Source organism: Bison bison, unplaced genomic scaffold (assembly GCF_000754665.1).
Source record: "Bison bison bison isolate TAMUID 2011002044 unplaced genomic scaffold, Bison_UMD1.0 scf7180017864198, whole genome shotgun sequence".
NCBI classification, from domain to species: Eukaryota; Metazoa; Chordata; class Mammalia; order Artiodactyla; family Bovidae; genus Bison; species Bison bison.
Window position 1 is genome coordinate 2,943,886 of NW_011494770.1, and position 22,578 is coordinate 2,966,463.

The 22,578-nt window shown below is 42.0% G+C and overlaps 1 protein-coding gene across 1 annotated transcript in view; it reads right to left on the minus strand.

The window, feature by feature from the left end:
• The window catches only part of KIAA1244 (KIAA1244 ortholog), a 176,986-nt gene that overhangs the window by 17,218 nt on the left and 137,190 nt on the right, over positions 1–22,578 (minus strand). Inside the window, exons 24-33 of the mRNA XM_010844224.1 lie at positions 20,586–20,730; positions 18,875–18,997; positions 12,707–12,810; positions 10,861–11,005; positions 7,928–8,056; positions 5,793–5,969; positions 4,185–4,299; positions 3,327–3,429; positions 3,023–3,154; positions 361–482 (exon numbers count right to left, since the gene is read on the minus strand). Coding sequence (XP_010842526.1) covers positions 361–482; positions 3,023–3,154; positions 3,327–3,429; positions 4,185–4,299; positions 5,793–5,969; positions 7,928–8,056; positions 10,861–11,005; positions 12,707–12,810; positions 18,875–18,997; positions 20,586–20,730 — 1,295 coding nt within the window. The remainder of the gene's footprint in view (positions 1–360; positions 483–3,022; positions 3,155–3,326; positions 3,430–4,184; positions 4,300–5,792; positions 5,970–7,927; positions 8,057–10,860; positions 11,006–12,706; positions 12,811–18,874; positions 18,998–20,585; positions 20,731–22,578) is intronic.

A 22,578-nucleotide genomic window follows, 5' to 3' on the forward strand; every position in this document is an offset into this window, starting at 1 on the left:
TGACTGGTGTCCTTATAGGAAGAGGAAATCTGGACATAGACACAGAGGGGAGACCACGGGAAGGCACAGGGAGCAGGCATTCATCTCGAAGTCAAGGAGGAAGGCCTCCAAAGAGACCAGAACTGTGAGAAATTAAATTTCTATTGTTTAAGCCACCCAGTACTTTGTTATGGCAGTCCTAGCAAGCTAAGACATGTGAAATGTGGGAAATTAACAGTTTTGTATGAAAACCTTTGCTAAGTGATTCCCCAGTTGTTTTCAGCATTCTCGGCTGAAGACTGAATTACAATGAACAAGAGCTGGGAATAAATGAACTTTCCTGTTGGTATGTGCTCTCCCTGTTGAAGTTTAGCTGCTTACCTTTTCTTGGTATGTCCATTTGGCTTCTCATCAGGAGGCAGTTCAATAATGAGCTGACAGGACTGAGCATGATCGAAGTTGTTTGGAGTCTTTGGTGAGCACTGGGTATCCAACATAAATACCTGCACAGGTAGAGAAAGGTACAGTTCAGAGTGCCACCATCCTTGACCTGCCTCTACCAGGGATCAGCTGGATGGATGTTCCTCGGCCAGAGGCGTCCTCTTTCTCCTCATTTTCTCACCTCTAAAATGAGGTCAGTGATGGTTTCCTACTTGGTGTGTTTGTTGAATTAAATGAATTAATAAGTGTATTAACACATGCAGAGCACTAGAAGAGTAAATATTCCATAAATGTTAGCTGCTGGCACTAATAGCAATAACACTACTGCTTCTACCACATGACAAGTCATTACATTCCAAACAGCAAGGACTGACATTTAATATTGAGAGTAAATAAAAAGGGGCTATGTTTGCAAGAGATCTTCTCTGGTTTAGAGGTCTGTTTGGTACATCTATCCTATGCAGGAATGGGAAATTAATTGGGACCTCTCCTTTCAGGACAGTGATGTGGCCATGTTACTCTATTAGACACTGGGAGAAGTGACTTAGAAAATAGTAACCACTGCTTGGATTCTGATCTAAATGATTTCATTTGATGTTATTTAATCCACTTTCATGACTTACCTTTGAAAATGAGTGTTTTTAAAGAACTTTCTTTTTCCAAATTTTGGTGGTGGTGGTTTAGTCACTAAGTCGTGTCCGACTCTTTGCGACCCCATGGACTGTAGCCAGCCAGGCTCCTCTGTCCATGGGATTTTCCAGGCAAGAATACTGGAGTGGGTTGCCATTTCCTTCTCCAGGCGATCTTCTGGACCCAGGAATCGAACCCAGGTCTCCTGCATTGCAGGCAGATTCTTTACCAACTGAGCTATGAGGGAAGCCCCAAATTTCGTTAAATTATCATAACTGAATATTGGGTACTCCTGCCTGGAAAATCTCATGGATGGAGGAGCCTGGAGGGCTGCAGTCCAAGGGGTCGCTAAGAGTCGGACACGACTGAGCGACTTCACTTTCACGCATTGGAGAAGGAAATGGCAACCCACTCCAGTGTTCTTGTCTGGAGGATCCCAGGGTCGGGGGAGCCTGGTGGGCTGCCGTCTATGGGGTCACACAGAGTCGGACATGACGAAGTGACTTAGCAGCAGAAGAGTGAATATCGGAGGAAGGTTTATGACAGAAGAAGAAAGACATATTAGGAAATGAAAGATTCATTAGCTGTTCTTCTCCATTAATAATCTATTTCAGAACAGGATTCCATTTTCTCGCTATGTGGTAGGATGTGGTTGAAAAGACCATTGGACGCACAAGGAAAAATTCTGCATCTAGCCAGATGGGATAGTTCCCTACTTGGAGAAACCACCCCTCTGGAGGCCCACACTCTTGCCTTCCCTTATGGTTCCTGGTCAGACTTACTGCTGAGGGGAGGGATGTGCTCAGCAGATGAAAGCGGAGCTGAAGGTGGGAGGTTCTTGTCCCACGTGCTGAGCTGAGGAGCAGACTTGACAAGAGACTTCTCCACTGACAATGTGAATGTGACTGAGTTCTTTACATTGATTGATACTCAGGGCATCCCGGGTTATCAGTGTGCTGAGGGGAGATTCTCTTAAGAAGTTAAATAGATGTTGTAGAGAAAGGGAACTTTTGAAGATAAACCCCAACTCACTTCATTTTCCTAGTGCATATGCATTTATAAAAACCGCTTAATATTTTAAACACTTGTATATGTAAATTATCTTCTGCATAGGAAAACACAATTCAAATATGTCTGTTGCTAATTCATGATAGAATTTAGCCAATCAATAGTGGTTTGGAATTTAGTCGACTTTTGTTCTTCCTCTATTATGAATAGACCTGTTATGAATATACATGAATTAAGGTACACTATTGATGAAAGCCCCATGCAGGGTTTCTTAGAGGCAGATTGACAGGTCACTTAAGTTTTTGAGTGCGTATCTGTGGCCCACAATAAAGCTAAGGCCTTCTGTGATTCATTGACCCAACAAACATTTAATAAGTGCCTTCTATCTGCCCTGTTCCAGGACTGCCAAGAAAAATATACAGAATATGTTCTCTGCTCCTGGCTTGGCTTACAACCAATATTTATGAATTCTGCCATGTGTTAGGAAGAAAAAGTCACTGGTACATGGTGATTCCTGCATGGACAAATACATTTTAATTTTACTGAGTTGTTAACATTCAACTCAAATTTATTAAGCTCTATGCTCCTTATGGGAGATACAGGAAAAAACAAACAAGTTTGCCGTCCTAACTTAAGCACTCATAGTCGAGGATTAACAACAATATTGCAGTAAATATTTATAAGCAGGGCAAGCAAATTATATATGGAGTGCAGAGTCCAGGTGGAAAAGGACCCCATGTGATCAGGACGCTGGAGGATGTAACAAGCTAGAGATGGTGAGAGGACCTTAATGCTGGTGATTGGGTTCAAGTTGTTTCTAGTAAAGATCAGCGCTGGTCAGAGCCGGGAGGTTTATGTCCCCAAGGGAAAGAAAGGCAGTTTGGTGATGCACAGCCTTTGAGAAGGACCTCCAACAGCATCTCAAGCTTCCTGAGCCCCTGAGATCAAAAGCCCCCGCCCTTACCTGCTGAGCCATGGCTCGGATGCGCCAGTACTCGGCCTCGGCACTCGGGGAGGAGGACGGGGCGGCCACCCTCACCTGGCAGCCTTCGCCGCTGAAGCTCTCGGTGCCACTGTGGAAGCAGCCCAGCAGGTCCTAGGGAGCAACACAGTGGTCGTTTGCTGGGTGCGCACAGCTCCAGGCCCGGTCATGGATCTGACACTGCCACAGAGTCTGGGACAAAGTACTGACATGGCTACTTCGTTCTCACCAAGTGAGACCGCCTGCTAGGAGGCAGGCGCCCTGCTCTCGCCTCTGAGTGGCTCACCTTCACCGGCTTGAGTGTGGCCGAGAAGGCATCCTGCAGGGCACAGCAGGCCAGCCTCCACATCTCCTCCGTGAACACGGGGCCCGCTGTCACGAGGACGTACCTACCAGGAGGGACAAGTCTTGCATTCAGACGTTTTAATGTCACAAAAGGTAGGCCCTTCCCAGCGAGTGCCTAGATTTAGTCTGCAGTTTCCCTAAGACTTGCTATTTTTTATCTTTGGGTTTTGGGCTCCCAGTATTTCCTAACCCACTGGATATAAAAATGGGCCCCCATTACAAACAGGCCAATGTTTAAACTTTAGGTTCTCATGCAAGACTATATATATATATATATTCTATACAAATTTTCCCATTCTAGCCCCGTTTTCCACTGCTCCTCTACACACAGCGAAACAAAACCCCCTTGTCACTTGTAATTCTTATCTCTATGTAATTGTTCATGCTATTCCTCTGCTTACAAAGTCACCACCTATCAGAAGCTTGCCCACCTTGGGAGCGCTGACCAAGCATCATTACCAAAGCTCCTGCCAACCGCCCTGCTCCCCAGGCTTCTTGTCCTTCAATTGCCTTTTTAGTTCCCCCTCACTGTTATCACTCTCCCCATGACTCTGCCTGTTCTGTGCTTTAGAACACGTTATATGCTCCCGAAGGGTAGGTATCTTGGTCACGCCACTTTCTGGGCAGTAGAGCACCCTGTTTAATGACTTCCACAATATATATTTGCCAATTGAATGAAATGAAGAATTAGTAGCATAGTCATTTTTATTTATAAAAAGTAGATTGCTACCACAAAAGAATTTAATTTTCCTGGACTTCATAATAAAAACTGTAGAGAGTCAGGAAACCTTTTTCTCACCTAATACAGGAGCAGCCTACTCGGGAGATGGTTTCTGTGGGCTTGGCTACACATGCTACCAGTAGCTCAAAGAGGTCCTTCAGCATGGTGTTGATCATGCTCTCATACCTGATGTCTACAGGGAAATCAAAGTGAGACTGCTTTCAATGGTACTGCAAAGGAATGGGCTGAATGGCGAAAGAGGGAAGGCTGAGTGTGAAAACATGCAGAAATATAAAGAAAATAGAACAATGAGAAAAATGGCCATTACAACACAAATTTTCTTGGATTTTTATCTAATCTTGGCTTGTTCCATCCATTTCTGGATATATCAAGATGAAATGCATGAGGCTGACTTTTCAAAGTATATAATTCATCTACTTAAGCAGAATAGAACATATACTATTATACAGATTGAATACTAACTAGTAAAATAGGTTAATTCTTAAAGGGAAAGATAAAACAAAATATTCCTTACTGCTGCTAGTTGAATTATTAATATATTTAATTAAATACTCTTAGTAAACAAAACATCTTGTATTAACTACCACTTCTTGAACCTTTTCAGTTTGGCTTCAGTCTGCATACTGTCCCCAGACTAAAGAAAATAAGACCTTCCAAAATCACATTCTGTTTTCCACAAAGTCTTTGCAATGCAACACAACCAATTCTCGGTAGAATCTGCAAGGATCCTGAGCTGGGCAAAGCCCTGACCTTGACAGAAACACTACCCCTAGGGATGTGGTTGTGGCTACATGTGTTTCTCTTCTTTTTTCAGTCGGTGTGTTTTGTGCTTAGTAGAGACCCCATTTCTTATCTTTGCTTTCTGACTCTCCTTTGGGGTCAAGTCCTCATGAGTTTCTCTAATCTCACCTCTTCCTTTATACTTCTGTACAACACCTTTCCCCTATAACCTCTAGGGCGAGCAGCAAGATTTCTCCTGTTTCCATGGCAAGAATCATGAACAAGAATCCATATTTCACAAATATTACTCCATTGGTACAACAGCTGACAGATTTCTCCTGCCTCTAGCTCCCTCTCCATCTGCTGATGTCGACATATCATCCACCCCACACTTCCAAATCTTTTCCAAAGTGCCACAGACATTAAGACCTCTCTCTTCACCCCTTACCTGTTAAGTAACTTCTTGCCCATAATTTGAGCCTTTCCTAAAACCACTCCCCAGATGCAACAGGATAATGGGATACATCTTTCCCTTACCCCCAGGCTATACAGATATTTCAATTTCTTACATATGAATACTTGCCTTCCCTCTCCTAATGCATAGATATCCTAGACCTTATTAGCTGTTTTATCTTTTGCTTGCGTGCTAAGTTGTGTCCAACTCTTTGTGACCCCACGGACTATAAACTGCTCAGCTCCTCTGACCGAGGAGGACAGGCAAGAATACTGGAGTGGATTGCCATGCCTTCCTCCAGGGGATCTTCCTGATCCAGGGTTTGAACCTGTGTTTCATGTTTCCTGCATAAGGCTGGCAATGACCATGTAATTCTATCTTAATAATTTCCAGGACTAAAATCACACACTGGTTTTTACTAGGCACTTTCAGACAACGATGCTGTCTGCTAAACGACGACTCAGTATGAGCTGCTCTGGTACCACCGATACCTGAGTGGATAAAGCTCTGAATGTGCTCCACCACCAGCTCACAGGACAGACCAATGGCATGCTTGAAGTTAGCCGAGGCGATGTCCCAGTAAGAATGGTCTTTATGGCTACGGCGAAGCCAAAGAGACATCACAGGAAGGAGAAGGTGAACAACTGCGTAGATACCAAACCCTGGTCCTGGAAAAGCAAAGCCAGTGTCAGAACTGTGACCTTAGCACCTCTCCTGCAATTAAAGGGAAGCTCTCTGCCATCTCATGGCCCTGCCTCTCTCTTTTGAAGGAGCTCTCCATTGTCTGAGAAGGATCAGGGAATTTACCACTGACTGGGGAATATATGGTCTTTGGTGACATTTTTCTTGTTTCTGCATGATTTTAATTACACAAGAAATACACAAATATACTCACTACAAATTCAAATAATGCTGATGAAGCTAAAGCATCACTTGATCAATTCCTTAGTCCCCAGACATAAACATACAATACACACATGCATAGGGTTTGTACCCTTTAAACTGTAAGTACATATATTTATATGAAAAGAGGAATATAGTTTTATTACTTTTTATAAATGGGATATTGTAAACCTTGGTCTGTATTATTATTTTGCCCTTAACAGTATGTGTTAGAGATCACTCTTTGTCAGCAAATTTAGATATTCCTCATTTTTATTACTACATTCTGTTCCAAATTACTCAAACTGTATGTACATTAGTTTACTTATCCATTCCCTTACTAATGGACATTTAAGAGGTTTCTATATTTTGCTTTATGAACAATGCAGTAAGAATCTTTGTGGAAATGTTGATAGATTTTTAAAATTCTGATTACAAAAGCAAGGTATGCTTTTTATCATAAATACAGAAAACATGAGAATACAAAGGAAGAAAATATTTTGATGTGTTTCCTTCTAGTACTTTTCGAATGTACATATGTTTGGGTATCTGTATTTATAAATGCTTCACATAAAGTTGAGATTGTGCTACACACTATATATATATTTTAATATAGTGCCTTATAAATATTCATGTCATTAAATACTATTCACAAATATTCAATTTAATGCTTATAGAATATTACATGCTTTTACCATAATATACTTAACCCATTTATGTTGTTCATAATTATTTTGGTATTCAAGATGCTTGAGCAATTTTCATTATGTATAGATTTTTATCTTCATTACTATCAATTTCCTTTAATAGATTTCTAGAAGTAGAATTATTGGGCTACTTCACCCACACTTAGAAGAAAATGGCACTGACCAATAAAATAGATTTCAAATAATGGCATATAATTCATTCTATAAAATATCTGCTTATTCTTAGATAGAAAATCTTTAACTTTTTAATGCATAGGAGTAGTGATAATGGTTTTCCTAAAAATAATTCTGATATAAACTTTGTTATGGACCTTAAAATAGTATCAATTATCAAGTTATCATCAATTTATGTTGAATACAAAGCTCCTCTTATCACTATGGAATTAAACTGGTGGTTTCATTTGTGGTTCTATCAGTGAAAACTAAAATTTCTATAAAAGATTTCTTTGATCTTGGGAAAATTTGGCTGATTCAATGTGCATGCTAAGCCCTAACTAACTCATTACAAGAAAGAAATTCCCAAGGGCCACTTTCCCCCTGTATTATCAGGGTAATCACTAGATGTCTTTCCCTAAATCTAATCATCAATTCCCCTTATACAATTAAGATATTGCTCTCTATATTATATATACATTTGAGTGGCTGGTTCATATCAGTGGTAGATCTGGTGAGCCTACTGATGCCCTGGGGCTAAGAGCATGTGTGACCTAGCCAAAGAGGAAGGCTGGAACCATGGAACAGAGAAAGCCAGCTGGCTTAAGAGGACACTGATACCAGAGCTTTGGCCTGAATACTGTGGGGTTCAACACATTCAACTAACTGGCCACCACCCATTATTTAGAAATGACCTGGTGGGAAACCCATAAATAGTACAAGGACATGTCTTAAGTCACTGAGTCGCAGCCATTAAAAATATATGTATTGAGCATCTGTTATGCTGCCTAGTGTTACAGCAGTGAAACAGACACAGAAATACCTTGCTGGAAAGAGCTGTACGTATAAAAATGCCCTGAAAAGACAGACATAAAAATACTTACCAGGTGTTTTGGTAACCTCTCTCAACAGCTCAAAGAGCAAATCCAGAGTGGGGGGTTGGTGCTGACGTGGACAGTTGGACACAGCTGCTGTGAGCTGCTCCAAGAGAATGATCCAGACTTCGATCAGACCTGGAAGCCAAAAGCAGACCTCTGTGAAATTCAGCCTAGCAACACATAATCATCACAAGATCACGGTGAACACTATATGTAAAAGGCTTCTGTAAACTGCCTAGCTATAGGGATGTAAGCCGTCACCCCGTAAGGCAGCCTTCAGTGCCTGTAAATATGGACAAATTGATTTCCTATTCTGACAAAGTCAAAGGGAAAGAAATACTGTTCACAGGAGCTGATGATAGAAATGATGCATCCTTTTAGTTCCATCACCTTAATCCTTTAAAAATTTATTATAGATATATGTATAAACAAAAAGTTGCCATTTTAATATGTGTGATTCAGTGGTATTACTGCAACCATCATTACCATTAATTTCCAAAGCTTTTTCACTACTTCAGTAACTGGTAACAATAACTCTGCATTTTCCCCTTCACTCCAGCCCCTGGCAACCTGTGTCTGGCTTATTTTACTAAGGATAATGTATTCAAGGTACACCCATGTTGTAGCATGCATTATAATCTCATTAATGAATTGTATCCCATTGTATGTACACACCACATTTTGTTTGTCGAGGTACAAAAGTATCTAGAATAGAATATACAAAACAGCTCATTCTACATTTTGTTTTAATACTTCTAATTGTTCAGCAAAAGAAAACTATGAGAAGATCCAGTTTTTAAATATTCCCACTAAAAAAAAAATACTTCCCTAATTTTGAATATTCCTGTTAATAGGAGGCAAAACCAAAGTCATGGACAACAAGTATAAAAAACTATGTGATAAAAAATTCTCATGAGCCTTAAAATGTAAGCAGGGTGGACAGACTAATTAATAGGTTATGCAGAGGACAGAAAAACATGTCAAACATCACTATAAGGGGTGCAACCAATAAAATCCAAGAGGAAAACTCTACAGGACAAAAACCTCCCTCCTTCAACAAATAAACTTGAAGAGGAAGATCTATAGATTGACAAGGATTTAAGAGATGGAGCAGACAAGCATGTAATGTAGAGCTCACGTGAATTATGAAAATTAACTGATATACTTTAGAAAACTGGCAAATTGGTTGGGTGATGGGTATATGAAGGTTCCTTATACCATCCTGTCTAGTTTTACATGTGTTTGAAATTTCCATAGGAAAATGGAAAAGCAGTTATTTGCCTTCAGAAACAGGAATACTATCGAAACATATCAATGATAAGGAGTAATTTTTAACACCAACTTAAAGCTTTTATTCTTTTCTCTGATATTTTACATATATAACTTTAAAGCCCTTAATGAATTTATACTGTTGGAAATCTTAGATTGGTGCTTGGCTGAACTTGATCTGTTTTCTTGGGTGGGCGGCCTAGAATAAAAAAAAGATTAGCAATTTGCAAAAATGGGAAGGGAATGCTCACTGTTACTTGTACAAATGGTTTACAACTGTTTTAAAGACTGTATTATAGACAAGCAACTTAAGCTTTTAATTTTCTGGGTTGGAGTTTTAAGATGCTAAGTAAAAATTCTTACCTAATCATTTAAGTGAAAGCTCTATCAGGCAGCACCTAGCCACTTTCCAACATCTACTTGTTTTCTATATTAGATATTTATTCGTTCCTATAATTTTCCTAACAACTAGTCTGAAATTGTAAGGTTTCACTGTTAATGATCCCTATGCAAAACTGGAAAATTTCTAGACATCCCCAAAAATGAATTTGCATCTGAAAAATAGAAGAATTAAAAACAGAAAGTAAATTAAAAAAATCTTTTTCTCCCAAAAGTCCTTTTACAAGGGTTTGAAACACCTATGCCCAGATATTAGATCCCTAGAAGGATATCATTTCCATTTTTAGGTCTAGAAACAGGACGGAGTAATCTGTATTAGAAGATAGTAAAAGTGAACAAGAGTGAACCAATCTGAAAATTATCCAGTTACTAGTTTGAACTGGAATTCACAGGAAATTACACAGGAACTAATTTGAAACATTCTTTAAACTTATTATTTTAATGAGTCTTCAGCTTCACCCAGTCACAAACTGATTCTTTCTTCTGTAATGGCTTAATTTCCCCAGTCTCTAACCAAATAGTCCTATAGGAAGTAATTATATAATGACTGTGTTTCCTAGAAGGAATTAAAGACAATTATCAGTCATTTTAAGTATCAATGCACCAAATGCAACCATAACCCAATTTGCTAAATTCAAGAGAATTTGGAGTTAGAAATTTTATTTAGTGGAATCTGCAAATCTACACTGGTTTCAGATGGAGTTAGCCATCTAAAAGGGGGGCTTCCGTGACGGCTCAGACAGTAAAGAATCTGCCTGCAATGAAGGAGACCTGGGTTCAATCCCTGGCTCAGGAAGATCCCCTGGAGAAGGGAATGGCATCCCACTGCAGTATTCTTTCCTGGAGAATCCCATGGACAGAGGAGCCTGGTGGGCTACAGTCCACGGGATCACAGAGTCAGACACGACTGAGCAACTAACATACATACACACACACACACACACACACATCCATCTAAAAAGGATAGGTTTGCTGCTTCGTCACTTCAGTCGTGTCAGACTCTGTGCGACCCCATAGACGGCAGCCCACCAGGTTCCCCCGTCCCTGGGACTCTCCAGGCAAGAGTACTCGAGTGAGGTGCCTGGAGACCCTGATTGTAAAATGTTTTTGAAGAGTCCATGGAAACTTTAGGTAGGCTTGTTCTGTTAGAATTATAAATAATAACAATGTAAGTGGATGGTCATTTATGATCTATGAGCTACTGAATTCTTGACTTCAGCTTTTGGGAATACAAACATAGCAAAGAACCCAGTTTAGCTCAATTAACTTACCAGTGTCGTCATCAAAGTCAGACAAGACTGACTCAATTCCATCCTCACTGCTCGCTGACTGCTCCTGAAGTCTTCGGGGCAAGCTAGCAAGTCGCCCACTAAGGAATATTGGCTTCAAGGGCATTTTGTAGATTTTGGCCAACAACTAAATAAAAAAAAAACACCAAACTGCAATTATATACTGGAAAAAGCTGTACTCTATTAAATCAAAACAACTATATACAGGTAAGAAAAGGTGGAGAGAAAACCAGAAAAGTTCCCAGTCTAGGAAAGTTTTAAACTTGGCTGTGATTTGAAAGCATAAGGCAGCTCACAAGAGGCATTGATCCTGTGAAGCAGATAAAATAAGAGTCAATGGTAACACAAAGCTAGAAGAAGATTCTGTGGATACCTTTTCAGTATCTCAGTGGCATAGGAGTTTTATAGACTCCTATAAACCTGTGAAGGGAACCATGAAACATGTTAAAAATTTTTGCCTGTGGGTGAGTTGTTCTATGGGGAGCACTGAGAAGAGAGTCTACAGGCAAATAAGCTATCAGACTCTAATCCCCCTTCCCCCGACTCAACATCAAGGAAATATGGGGCACCCGAGGATGGAGGAATCTGAGGGGAGGGTGGGCAAGATGAAGGCATGAGAAGCAGAGCTCATGGCTGCCCTGGGCTCTTCATTCCTGTCACTGCTACCATCCTGACTCCCTGGCTGTCACTGGGATAAACTCACAAGAAACTCTGTACTTCACAAATTAGAATTGTGCCTGTACTATTTTAGAAATTAGGGAAACAGCTGTGAGCGAGACAGACAGAAATCTAGCCATTTGTGTCTTACAGACATACTCCTTTCACAAATAATATTTCTGACAGGTTATAGGAAAAATTAGACAGGGGGCTCCTAGAAAGGGTGACCAGACGGGTGGGGGATGTAGGCAGAATGTAGGTAGATACTTAAGCCCTGGTCTCTCTCAGGAGGTGATGTCTCAGATCAGATTGGATGATTAGGAGCGTCATCCATACAGAGATCCGAGGAGAGAAAATTCCAGGCAGAGGGAACAGCAATGGCCCCGAGCACTAACAAGTCAGGAATGTCTAAGGGCTAGAAAGGGAGCGTGGCTGAGCACAGTGAGAGAGAAGGAAAGAGCTGAGGGGGTAGGGGGGCCAGGTCAGGTCACATGGGCCTTATGGAAGCATATGGAGGCGGAAGTCAGGGTGGCACATTCTTTCTGAAGCACTGGGGCTTAATGCCATCAACCCCATCGCCAAGGGAGGGGTTACAGACAGACAGGAGGCGGCCAGGGGACACACCTGAGTAGGCAGGAGAAGAGCTATGGCCAGAGGGTGTCACCGAAGCCTCGAGGAGGAAGAGCTTTGGGGGAGGAGCATCAGATTGTTCCACTGGCATGTGACACGGATAAGAACTGGACTCTGCACAAGGAAGGTCACTGCTCACATTGGCGAGTGATGTTTCACTGGGTTTCTTCACTAGATCCTGACTGCAAACCCCTCTCTTACTTTCTTTATGTCTCTCTTCACTGTGTGCAGCCTACTGTCCAGGTTTTGGTCTCCTCAGGAAGATTTCCCATGGCCTCTTAGCCTGACAGAGAGAGATGGTAGTTCTTTCATGAGGTATAAATGAGAAGTTTCAGAGACCTCAAAACCCAGTTGTGTGTTCTAGTATATTCTCATGACTTTCTTTCTCTGCTTTGTAGAAGGGGTGGGGACCAGAATTTATACTCCAAATCTAAGCCCCACTCTCCTCAGAGACAGCAGAAAGTATTGCTCCTGGGCTTCACAAAGACACCTGTGCATATTTCGTGAGCAACTTCAGAGGCAGGTTTGGGGGTCCGGGTACCTGAGAACAGCGCCGGAGGTAGTCCAGGGCGGGGAGGCACAGGTCTGGGGACGCGGCTCCGGGTCCTGGGACACAGTCTCCAATCTCCTTACAGTCCACCTCCCCTGGGGGCAGCAGGGCGAGACAGAAACAAATATTGTTCATCCCCTTCTAACAGAAGACCTACTTAGTCATACAGCATTCATTCACCAAATGCCTACTAAGACAGAAAAGAAGAAGTACTCTACATTGTACAAGCCCGAGAAAGCCCTTTCGGTCAAATTTCCCCCACATGTGTACACGTTAAATACGGTTGGGGGTCATACGGTACACATCATACCTTGTTGAAATTATTCTCTTCTGTAATTCCTCTTTTCACTAGTCAGTTCGGTTCAGTCACTCAGTTGTGTCCGACTCTTTGCGACCCCATGGACTGCAGCACCCCAGGCCTCCCTGTCCATCACCAACTCCCAGAGTTTACTCAGACTCATCTCCATTGAGTCGGTGATGCCATCCAACCATCTCATCCTCTGTCGTCCCTTCTCCTCCCACCTTCCATCTTTCCCAGCATCAGGGTCTTTTCAAATTCCATATCCTGCCACAGTACTTTCAGGCTGGAGGGCGTGTGTTTTGTACCTGGGCACACTGTAACTGTAATTCACTTTCCTGGGCCTGCTGCTGACGCTCTGACTTGTGAAGCTTTGATGATACAGGATGATCTTGGAGACCAGCCATGTGCTGGGCTGGGACGAAGCACTAGGCCCTTCTCCCTTTAGAGAAGGACTTTGTCTGTTGCCAGTGCTCAGCACTAAACAGTGATCATAAATGAAGATTCTGGGAGGATTCGAAACATCTGCAGTTTAGGGGTGGTGACTACACAATTGAACTGAAATGATCTATTTTTATGTATCTATCTAGAAATGTAACAGATCTGTAGAGGACATCTCGATAGTCTATAGGTAAATAAGTAATTCAGAATTACCATTTTTCTTCTTGCATGATGAATCTATTCCTATACTTTTTAATAAAATCACAGTACCGTAACTATTTCTAATTGTCTACAGTGGTAGTACTAGCAGCCTCCCTGCAGGTAAACAGACATAATTAGTAGGCATTAGCTGAAGTTTAAAAGATAAAGAGTCATGTTTCTCAAAAAAGAAGAGAAAACCACTTCTTATGTTTTAGATCAGTTCAGTTCAGTCGCTCAGTCGTGTCTGACTCTTTGAGACCCCATGGATCGCAGCACGCCAGGCCTCCCTGTCCATCGCCAACTCCCGGAGTTCACTCAGACTCACGTCCATCGAGTCAGTGATGCCATCCAGCCATCTCATCCTCTGTCATCCCCTTCTCCTCCTGCCCCCAATCCCTCCCAGCATCAGAGTCTTTTCCAATGAGGCAAGTCTTCGCATGAGGTGGCCAAAGTACTGGAGTTTCAGCTTTAGCATCATTCCTTCCAAAGAAATCCCAGGGCTGATCTCCTTCAGAATGGACTTGTTGGATCAGGGATTGGCAAACTTCTTTTCCATGTAAATGTTTTAAGCTTTGCAGATCACACTGTCTTTGTTGCAACTTCTCAACTCTGTCACTGTAGCACAAAACAGCCATAGACAAATGACCATGGCTGTGTTTCAATAAAATTTTATTTATAAAAACTCTGAGTGGATGGGATTGGCCCGTGGGCCATAGTTTGCCAACTCCTAGTTAGATTAATATACCTTACAGTATAAAAACACAGAGCAGTTCAAATTCATGTTGAAATAACCACGTGGGAATTAAAAATAAATTCATTTCTTGACATGTACACACTGCTACCCTTTGAATGGATAACCAACAAGGACCTACTGTATAGCATATGGAACTCTGTTCAATGTTATGTGGCAGCCTGGATGCGAGGGGAGTGTGGGGGAGAATGGATACATGTATGTATATGGCTGAGTCCCTTTGCTGTTCACATCAAACTATCAGAACATTGTTTATTAATTGGCTAGGGTTCCCAAGTGGCTCAGTGGGTAAAGAATCTGCCTGCAGTGCAGGAGATGCGGGCTCAATCCCAGGGGCAGGAAGATCCCCTGGAAGAGGGCATGGCAACCTGCTCCAGTATTCTTGCCTGGAGAATCCCATGGACAGAGTTGGACATGACTGAAGCGACAGAGCATGCATACCCCAATGTAAAATACAAAGTACCCCCCCCAAAAAAAAACCCAAACAAACAAATCTATTTCCTATCTTCTTAAGGAATGTTCTAAAGTTTTTTTTATCCAGACTTCTGTGTTACATATCAAAGTCTGTGCCCCCTGGGGACGGGCAGGACACAGCCTGTGTGGCTATATCGGGGCCTCGGAAGGCAATAGCTTCATCAACTCAATGGATATGAATTTGAGGAGATGGTGAACGACAGGGAAGCCTGGAGTGCTGCATTCCATGGGGCCACAAAGAATTAGACACAACTGAGTGAACAACAACAGATGTCCCACTGACCCTAAGCCACACACAAATAACTCTGCCTCATAATTCACAGAAAAATTAGAACCTTTTGGTTTTAAATATCCTCAGCTGCACACTGCCAATTCTTCAGCTCTATTTTCAGACCCCAACCCCCTCCTCAAGATAAAATCTCAAAATTCTGACATCTCCACTTGAATATTTCATAGAAACTTGTACAAATGTCCAAAGACAGTATTCATGACTTTTCCCTCTCCTCCACTCCTTCTGGATATACTGATTCTGAGTAACATCAGTTCTGACAGAGAATTTGAGGAGGGGGGAGTCAGCCTCAGTTCCTCTTCTTTTCAGGCCCCACATCATAGCAGTACAAGCCCTACTAATACCACCTCTACAATGTCCTGAATTCCATGCACTCTGCTCGCTCCCAAACTACTGCACACTGGTCTCTGCCTGTAGCCTCTTATCCTTGCCCAAAGGAACACGTGCTGCCAGAGTTTCGTTTCGAAACCTTCCCTGCGCATTCTCAGTCCCCTGATGTGGCATGCAGGGCCCATTCCAACTCATCGCCTAGGATCCCTCCTCTGTGGGTACCCAACTTTCAGAAAAGTAAACCTACAGCTCACTCCACCAAGTTCAAAGGTCACTTCTCCTGTGAAGTCTGCATGGGGTCTACTACCCAGCACCCTGTCTCAGCAGCTTGCTTATCTCAGCTTAAATGACTTTTTTTTTTAAACTAGCATCTATGAAAGTATTCTTACTACTGAACTGTGATTATTGATTTATGTGTCTGTTTCCCAGAAGAGGCAGCAAACCTCTCACAGGCAGGAAGCATGTTTTATTCACTGTGCCAATGTACCAGGCACTTGATTGTTCACAGAACAACAGAATACCAATAATCTGTTTTGTAGTGTTGCACGCATGCATGTGTTCATGCATGTGTGTGCTCAGTTGTGTCTGACTCTTTGCAACCCCAGGGATGGCAGCCCGCCAGGCTCCTCTGTTCATGGGATTTCCCAGGCAAGCATACTGAAGTGGGTTGCCATTTCCTCCTCCAGGGGATCTTTCTGACCCAGGGATGGAACCCACATCTCCTGCATTACCATTGATAATGATTCTTAAATGAAATGTAAGACTGTGGAGCACTAGAAAATATTTTAGTCTGCCCCCAGTTCCTGGCACAGAGCTCCTAAAACCCTAATTTCCCAAATGATAAGGATACTAAGAACATCTTTTGTTCTGATACTTGATCTTTGACTCCAGCTCCTGAAGATGAACTCCCAAACCCCTTGGAATTTCCTGGGTGACAGGATTTTTGTTCTTGTGAGGCAAAGCTCGGTGAGCTCCTGGATGGTGGCTGGTTACCAGAAAGACCATGGTGCAAGAGAGGGGGTGGAAATTGAGTTAATGATTGATCATCCCCACATGATGATGCCTCCATAAAAAAATCCCCAAAGAATGGGGTTCAGAGAGCCTCTGCATTGGTCAACACATCAATATGCTGGGAGGAGCTCCTACCCCAACTCCATGGGGGCAGAAGCTCCTGAGCTTGGGACTCTTCTGGACCTCACCTTGTATTCTCTCTTTATCTGACTGTTCACCTATATCATTTATCATATGCATTATTATATAATAAACTGATGAATGTATTTTCCTCTCTTCTGTGAGCTGCTCTAACAAATCCTCAAATCCAAGGGGTGGGGGAATCATGGGAACTACTGATTTGTAGCCAAGTTGGACAGAGTTGTGAGTAACTTGGGGATCCACTACTTGCAACTGTCATTTTAAATGGGGGGGCAGTCACATAGGACTGAACCCTTAACCTGTGCTAACTCTAATAAGTATCAGAATTGAATTGACCAGTAGGGTACCTGGCTGGTGTCACAGAGAACTGCTTGGTGTGGGAACAAACCCCAGACACATCTGGTATCAGGACTCTAGTGAGTGACATAGTACTTGACAGAGTAAAGGAGAAGCATAGGAGGAAGTGTTTTTTTTCTAAATAAGCACCGGATTTTTTCTTTTTTACTATCTAATGCAGGGATTACCTCATGCTTTAAGGTATTCTTATGATTAAGATACTAAACTATTTGGTTTCTATTTAATGTAGGACAGAGCTTGAAAGGAGCATGTGATGGTTGGATGGCATTACCAATTCAATGGACACGAACTTGGGCAAACTCCGGGAGATGGTGAGGGACAGGGAGGGCTGGCGTGCTGCAGTCCATGGGGTTGCAAAGAGTTGGACACGACTGAGTGAACAACAATGAAAGAGTTTAAAAAGAGTAAAATCTTACTTTGTTCAAAGAAATCTTCCTCTGAAGCTCAGCATGTATAGTGGATAAGTGAGGGGCATTCATGTTCCTTCAGTTCAGCCCTCTACTTCCCAGAGTACAGAGAAAAACAGAGTGTGTATATAAGAACATAATGTAACAAGGATGGTCTACAGATCAGACCTGTGGCCTCCAGCCTCTTTATTGAAACTTGCATTTTATTCCTGCTCCAAAATAAGGGGAATATGGATGAAATCACCTAGCTTCTCCATGTCCTACTTTCTTTTGCAAAGAAATTGTCAGTTACCTTGCAAGAATACAAAATCATTTTTTTGGTGTTGTTCAGTCACTAAGTCATGTCCAACTCTTTGCAACTCCATGGACTGTAGCACGCCAGGCTTCCCTGTCCTTCACTATCTCCTGAGCTTGCTCAAACTCATGTCCATTGAATTGGTGATACCACTCAATCTTTCTCAGTCAGTTCTTTGCATCAGGTGGCCAAAATACTGGAGCTTCAGCTTCAGCATTAGTCCTTCCAATGGATATTCAGGGTTGATATCCTTTATATTTTTATAAAGATTGACCTTATATTTTCTTTATTTAAAAGGTCTCAAGGCCCCGTATCTAAGAGCTCTCCAGGGTGAAAGTCTCAAAACTTTAAGTTTCTTCTAAACTTTGCATTTAACTAACCACCACTCCCTTTCACTTTCACTGTGGATAAAACTGAGCCATACCAACAGTAGGTCATGCGATATCAGTTCAGTCGCTCAGTGGTATACGACTCTTTGCAACCCCATGGACTGCAGCATGCTAGGCTTCCCTGTCCATCACCAACTCCCAGAACTTGCTCGAACTCATGTCCATGGAGTCGGTGATGCCATCCAACCATCTCATCCTCTGTCGTCCCCTTCTTCTCCTGCCTTCAGTCTTTCCCAGCACTGGAGTTCTTTCCAATGAGCACTCTACTGTGTTAAAGTATTTCTAAATTAAGCCTAAAAATCAGGTAGGTATTTCCTAAAACACACGAAATCTCAAGGAAGGGTGACTCCTACACTTTCAAACTACATTTTATAATCAATAGAGTCTGGGGGAAGGCATCGTAACTTTTGCTTAAGAGCTGGGAACTCAAACTCTAATTAGGCTTATTAATTATGTGACACTGAGAACGGCAGTTTCCTGCATAAAAGCAATTACTAAATATAATATTGAATGTTTTAGGATTCAAAAAGAAGTTGGAGTAAAATAATATATGAAGACACACTTCATTATAAAATTATTCCATGAACACCATGAAAAATATCAACCCTGGACAGAATCCAAGCTGTGTTTACAGAAAGCTTTGTGCTCTATGCTCCTGAGCACACAGCATAGCACCGTCTGCTTCTCTCCCAGGACGCCTGCAGCCAACTCACACAGAGCCATACGGATAAGGGTCTCCAGCTGTCAGGAGGCAGGAAGGGGGGGCTCCACTTACCCAGTCCTTTGACAAACTTCATAAGGCACATGATGTAACTAGTGGCTGCATTAGCAAAGACCTGGATGTTGTCGGTATTGAGAAAAGCTTCAAATACATCAAACACTGGAGCCTGGCCTTTTCCTGAAGGAGGAAGGTTACAGAGTTTTAAGAAAGTTAGGTGTCTACCCTTCAGGTTGCCCATACTCCCAGCACCTTCCAAAGAGCATTAAAAAAAAATATCTATCTATCTATCTATCTATCTATCTACTGGAGCAAAGCCCAGGTCTTTTGACTGGATAACCGGCTTGGCTCCCGTGTTGTCCTTCTCAGCTTTGCCTGCAGGGGGAGCTGTAGGACGGCTAAGAGGAGAGCTTAGCAGACAGATGAGGGCAAAGCTGGCTGAATGCAGGGCTGAGCAATGTGTAGGTCTACACAGGGCCATTAAACATGTGGTCCTTTGGAATTCTCCTGCACACAATCATTATAGGTATGGGAAGGTTTCGATAACCCCCTGATGGCACATACTAACTTACTCATACCTGTGCTGAAAAGAGCTAACATAGAAGGCTCAGAGGCTGCTATCCTCAGAAAGGCCTGCCTCAAGGGTTGGCCCTTGGCTGGTCTGGGAACCTGGCTCACCGAATAGTCCTTTAATTGGATGGTTTACTCTGCGCCTGGATGGTTGGGGCAAAGAACACAGTTTGATCTGAACACCTCCCCCCAACACCCCCGCAAGGAAGTATGGATTTTGGGATGTGTTGGGCAGAGGGTACCTAAGTGACCAGCCCTTAGCTGGGTCTCTAATGGGCTTCCCTGTGTAGAAAGTCTCACACACTGCCCCTGGTCATATATACTGCTTCATTTTCCCACTGGAGGTGAAGTGCTCCGTGGGACCCTCAAGGGAGGGGGAGAGCTCAGGGAGGCCCGCATACGGATTCTGTGTTTTCCCCTTAGGATCTGGCTTGTCCTTACCATATCACTGTAATAAACCTTGGCCATGAGCCATTAATAAGTCTGAGCTATGTAATAAATCTTGGCATAACTACATGCTGAGTCCCATGAGTCCTTCTGCTGGGTCTCTAAATGCAAGGTTAGTCTTGGAGGCCCCTGACCCAACCCCTGGTCACTGGGCCTACTGTATGGCTGCCCATCTATTTCCAGCCACACCCCATCTCCCTAATTCGAATTCCCTGTTATTTGGATATTTTCTGCTGCTTCCTAGATAGTGGATAACATTTTTCCCTTTTGGTTTTATGAATGAAATCAACACAGATATGTGTAAGTGAAATGACCTACGTCTCTCAGCCTTCTGTCTCCTCTGTCACTGAGAGCAGGGCCTGGTAACGCTCAAGGTTCTCGACCTGCTGGCAGAACTCAGAGCTTGTGTTCCTGCTACACCATTTCCTGCTGATAAAACAATGGAATGCCAGTCTTCCCTGTTTTCCAACTTCTTTCGATAGCATGAAGCTTGACATAAAGAGCTATTGCCCCATAGCCAAAATCAGCACTCCCATTCAACACAGAACTGGAAGCCCCAGCCGGAGCCATCAGCCAAGAGTGGAAATAGAATGCATCCAAATCAGAAAGGAACGTGGCCTCTTTTTGATGATGATATGATCTTATACAGACAAAGTTTTTTAAGATTCCACCAAAAAACATAGAACTACAGTCATTAGAATGTAGAACTAATAAACAAGTTTCAGGATGCAAAATCAACATGCGGTCTTACCCATGGAATAGTCGCCCACCAGGTACTCCTTCACCTCGGACTTGTTCCCGCTGTGCACCGTTTCCAGGGCGCTGAACAGGGGCCTCCAGCCTGACTGGATCTGGGCAGAGCACACTTCAACCAGCTCCCCGATGGACGTGACAACCTGCAGAGGCAAAGGGGGCAGCAGTTGGCGCCTTTTCCTTCTAAGAAGCAGGCGAGTTTCTGGGAAGATAGATGTGCTTCCCGGCTCCCTATTTCTGGGTTAATTTTAGTGCAAGAGAAAAATCAAAACCTAGACAAACTCACTCAAAAGTCTTCTAAATAAGCACCCATACTGCATTAATTTGCATTTTACTAAGTGTCACTAAGCAACTTTTCACACGCTATTTGTAAATATTTTGCTGTTTTTGAAGTTAGGTTTTTGTCTTCTCATTACTGTCTTTTTATCATTGAGTTCTTCCTGCATTCTAAATGTAAGCCCTTTCCAAGACACATGGTTTGCAAATTCTTTTTCACAGCTTTGGGCTTGTCTTTTTATTTTTAAATAGTCTCTTTAAAAAAAATCATTTATTTTTTGGCTGTGCTGGTCTTTATTGTTGTGCATGGACTTTCTCTAGTTGTGGTGTGTGGGCTTCTCACTGCAGTGGCTTCCCTTTTTGCAGAACGTGGGCTTCAGTAGCGTGGCATGTGGGCTCGCTCAGCAGTTGTGGTTTTGGGGCTCTAGAGGACAGGCTCAATAGTTGTAGCATATGGGCCTAGCCGTTTCACGTAGCATGTGGGATCCTCCAGGGCCAGAGATCGAACCCATGTCCCCCAAATTGACAGACAGACTCCTCACTACTGAGCTACCAGGGAAGCCCCAAAATGGTGTCTTTTGAAGAACAAAAGTTTTACATTTTGATGAAGTCCAAATCATCAATTTTTCTTTTTACAGATCCTGTTGGTGTCATTTCTAAGGAATCTCTGCCTAACCCAAGGTGGTCTCCCATGCTTTCTGTGGAAGCTTTTATAGGCTTTGCACTTATTTCAGCCTATGACCCATTTTGAGTTATTTTTTCTGTATGGTAAATGAAAGGGTGTAAATTCATTTTTACTTCATATGTTCAAGCACCATTTGCTAAAGGAATATCCTGTCCCTCTATTGAACTGCAATGACATCTTTGTCAAAAATCTACCATAAATGTGAGAATTTATTTCTATACTTTCTATTCAGTTCCCCTGATCAATAAGTCTATCCTTACACCAATATTCCACGGTGTAGATTCCTCAAGTTTTGAAATTGGGTAGTGTAAATTCTCCAGATTCACTGTTCTTTTTCAAATGTGTTTTCTGTATTCTAGATCCTTTGAACTTGCATATAAACTTCCCAATTTCTTCAAAAAAGTCTGCTGAGATTTTGATAGGAATTGTACTGAATCTATATATCAACTTGGGGAAATCTGCTATTTAAAAATACTGTCTTTCAAAAATAAAAAATAAAAAAAATAAATAAAAATACTGTCTTTCAATCCATAAATGTAGCATCTCTCATAATTTGTTTGAATATTCTTTTTTTTTTTTTCTCAGCAATATTTTGTAGCTTTCAGCATACAGGTATTTAACATCTTTTGCTAAATTCGTAAATATTTTATTTGTGATGCTCTTGTAAAGGGAATTGTTCTCAATTTCAATTTTTGATAACTTACATCTTGGATATGGGAATGCAAGTGACTTTAATGTGTTGTTTTTATATCCAGTAACCTAAACTCACTATAATTCTAGTAATTTAAAAAATAAATTCCTTAGGATTTTCTATTTATAAGACTATGTTGTCTATGAACTAAGACAATTTTGTTTTTCAAAAACTGGATGGCATTAATTTTTCGGTACAGTGAGTAAAATTTATAATGTTGAACAGAATTGGTAAAGGTGGAAATCTTTGCTTTGTTCCCAGTTATTGGGAAAAAGCATTCAGTTGACCATTGTGTGAAGTTTGGTATTCGATTCTCAAATACTCCTTTCATCCAAGTAG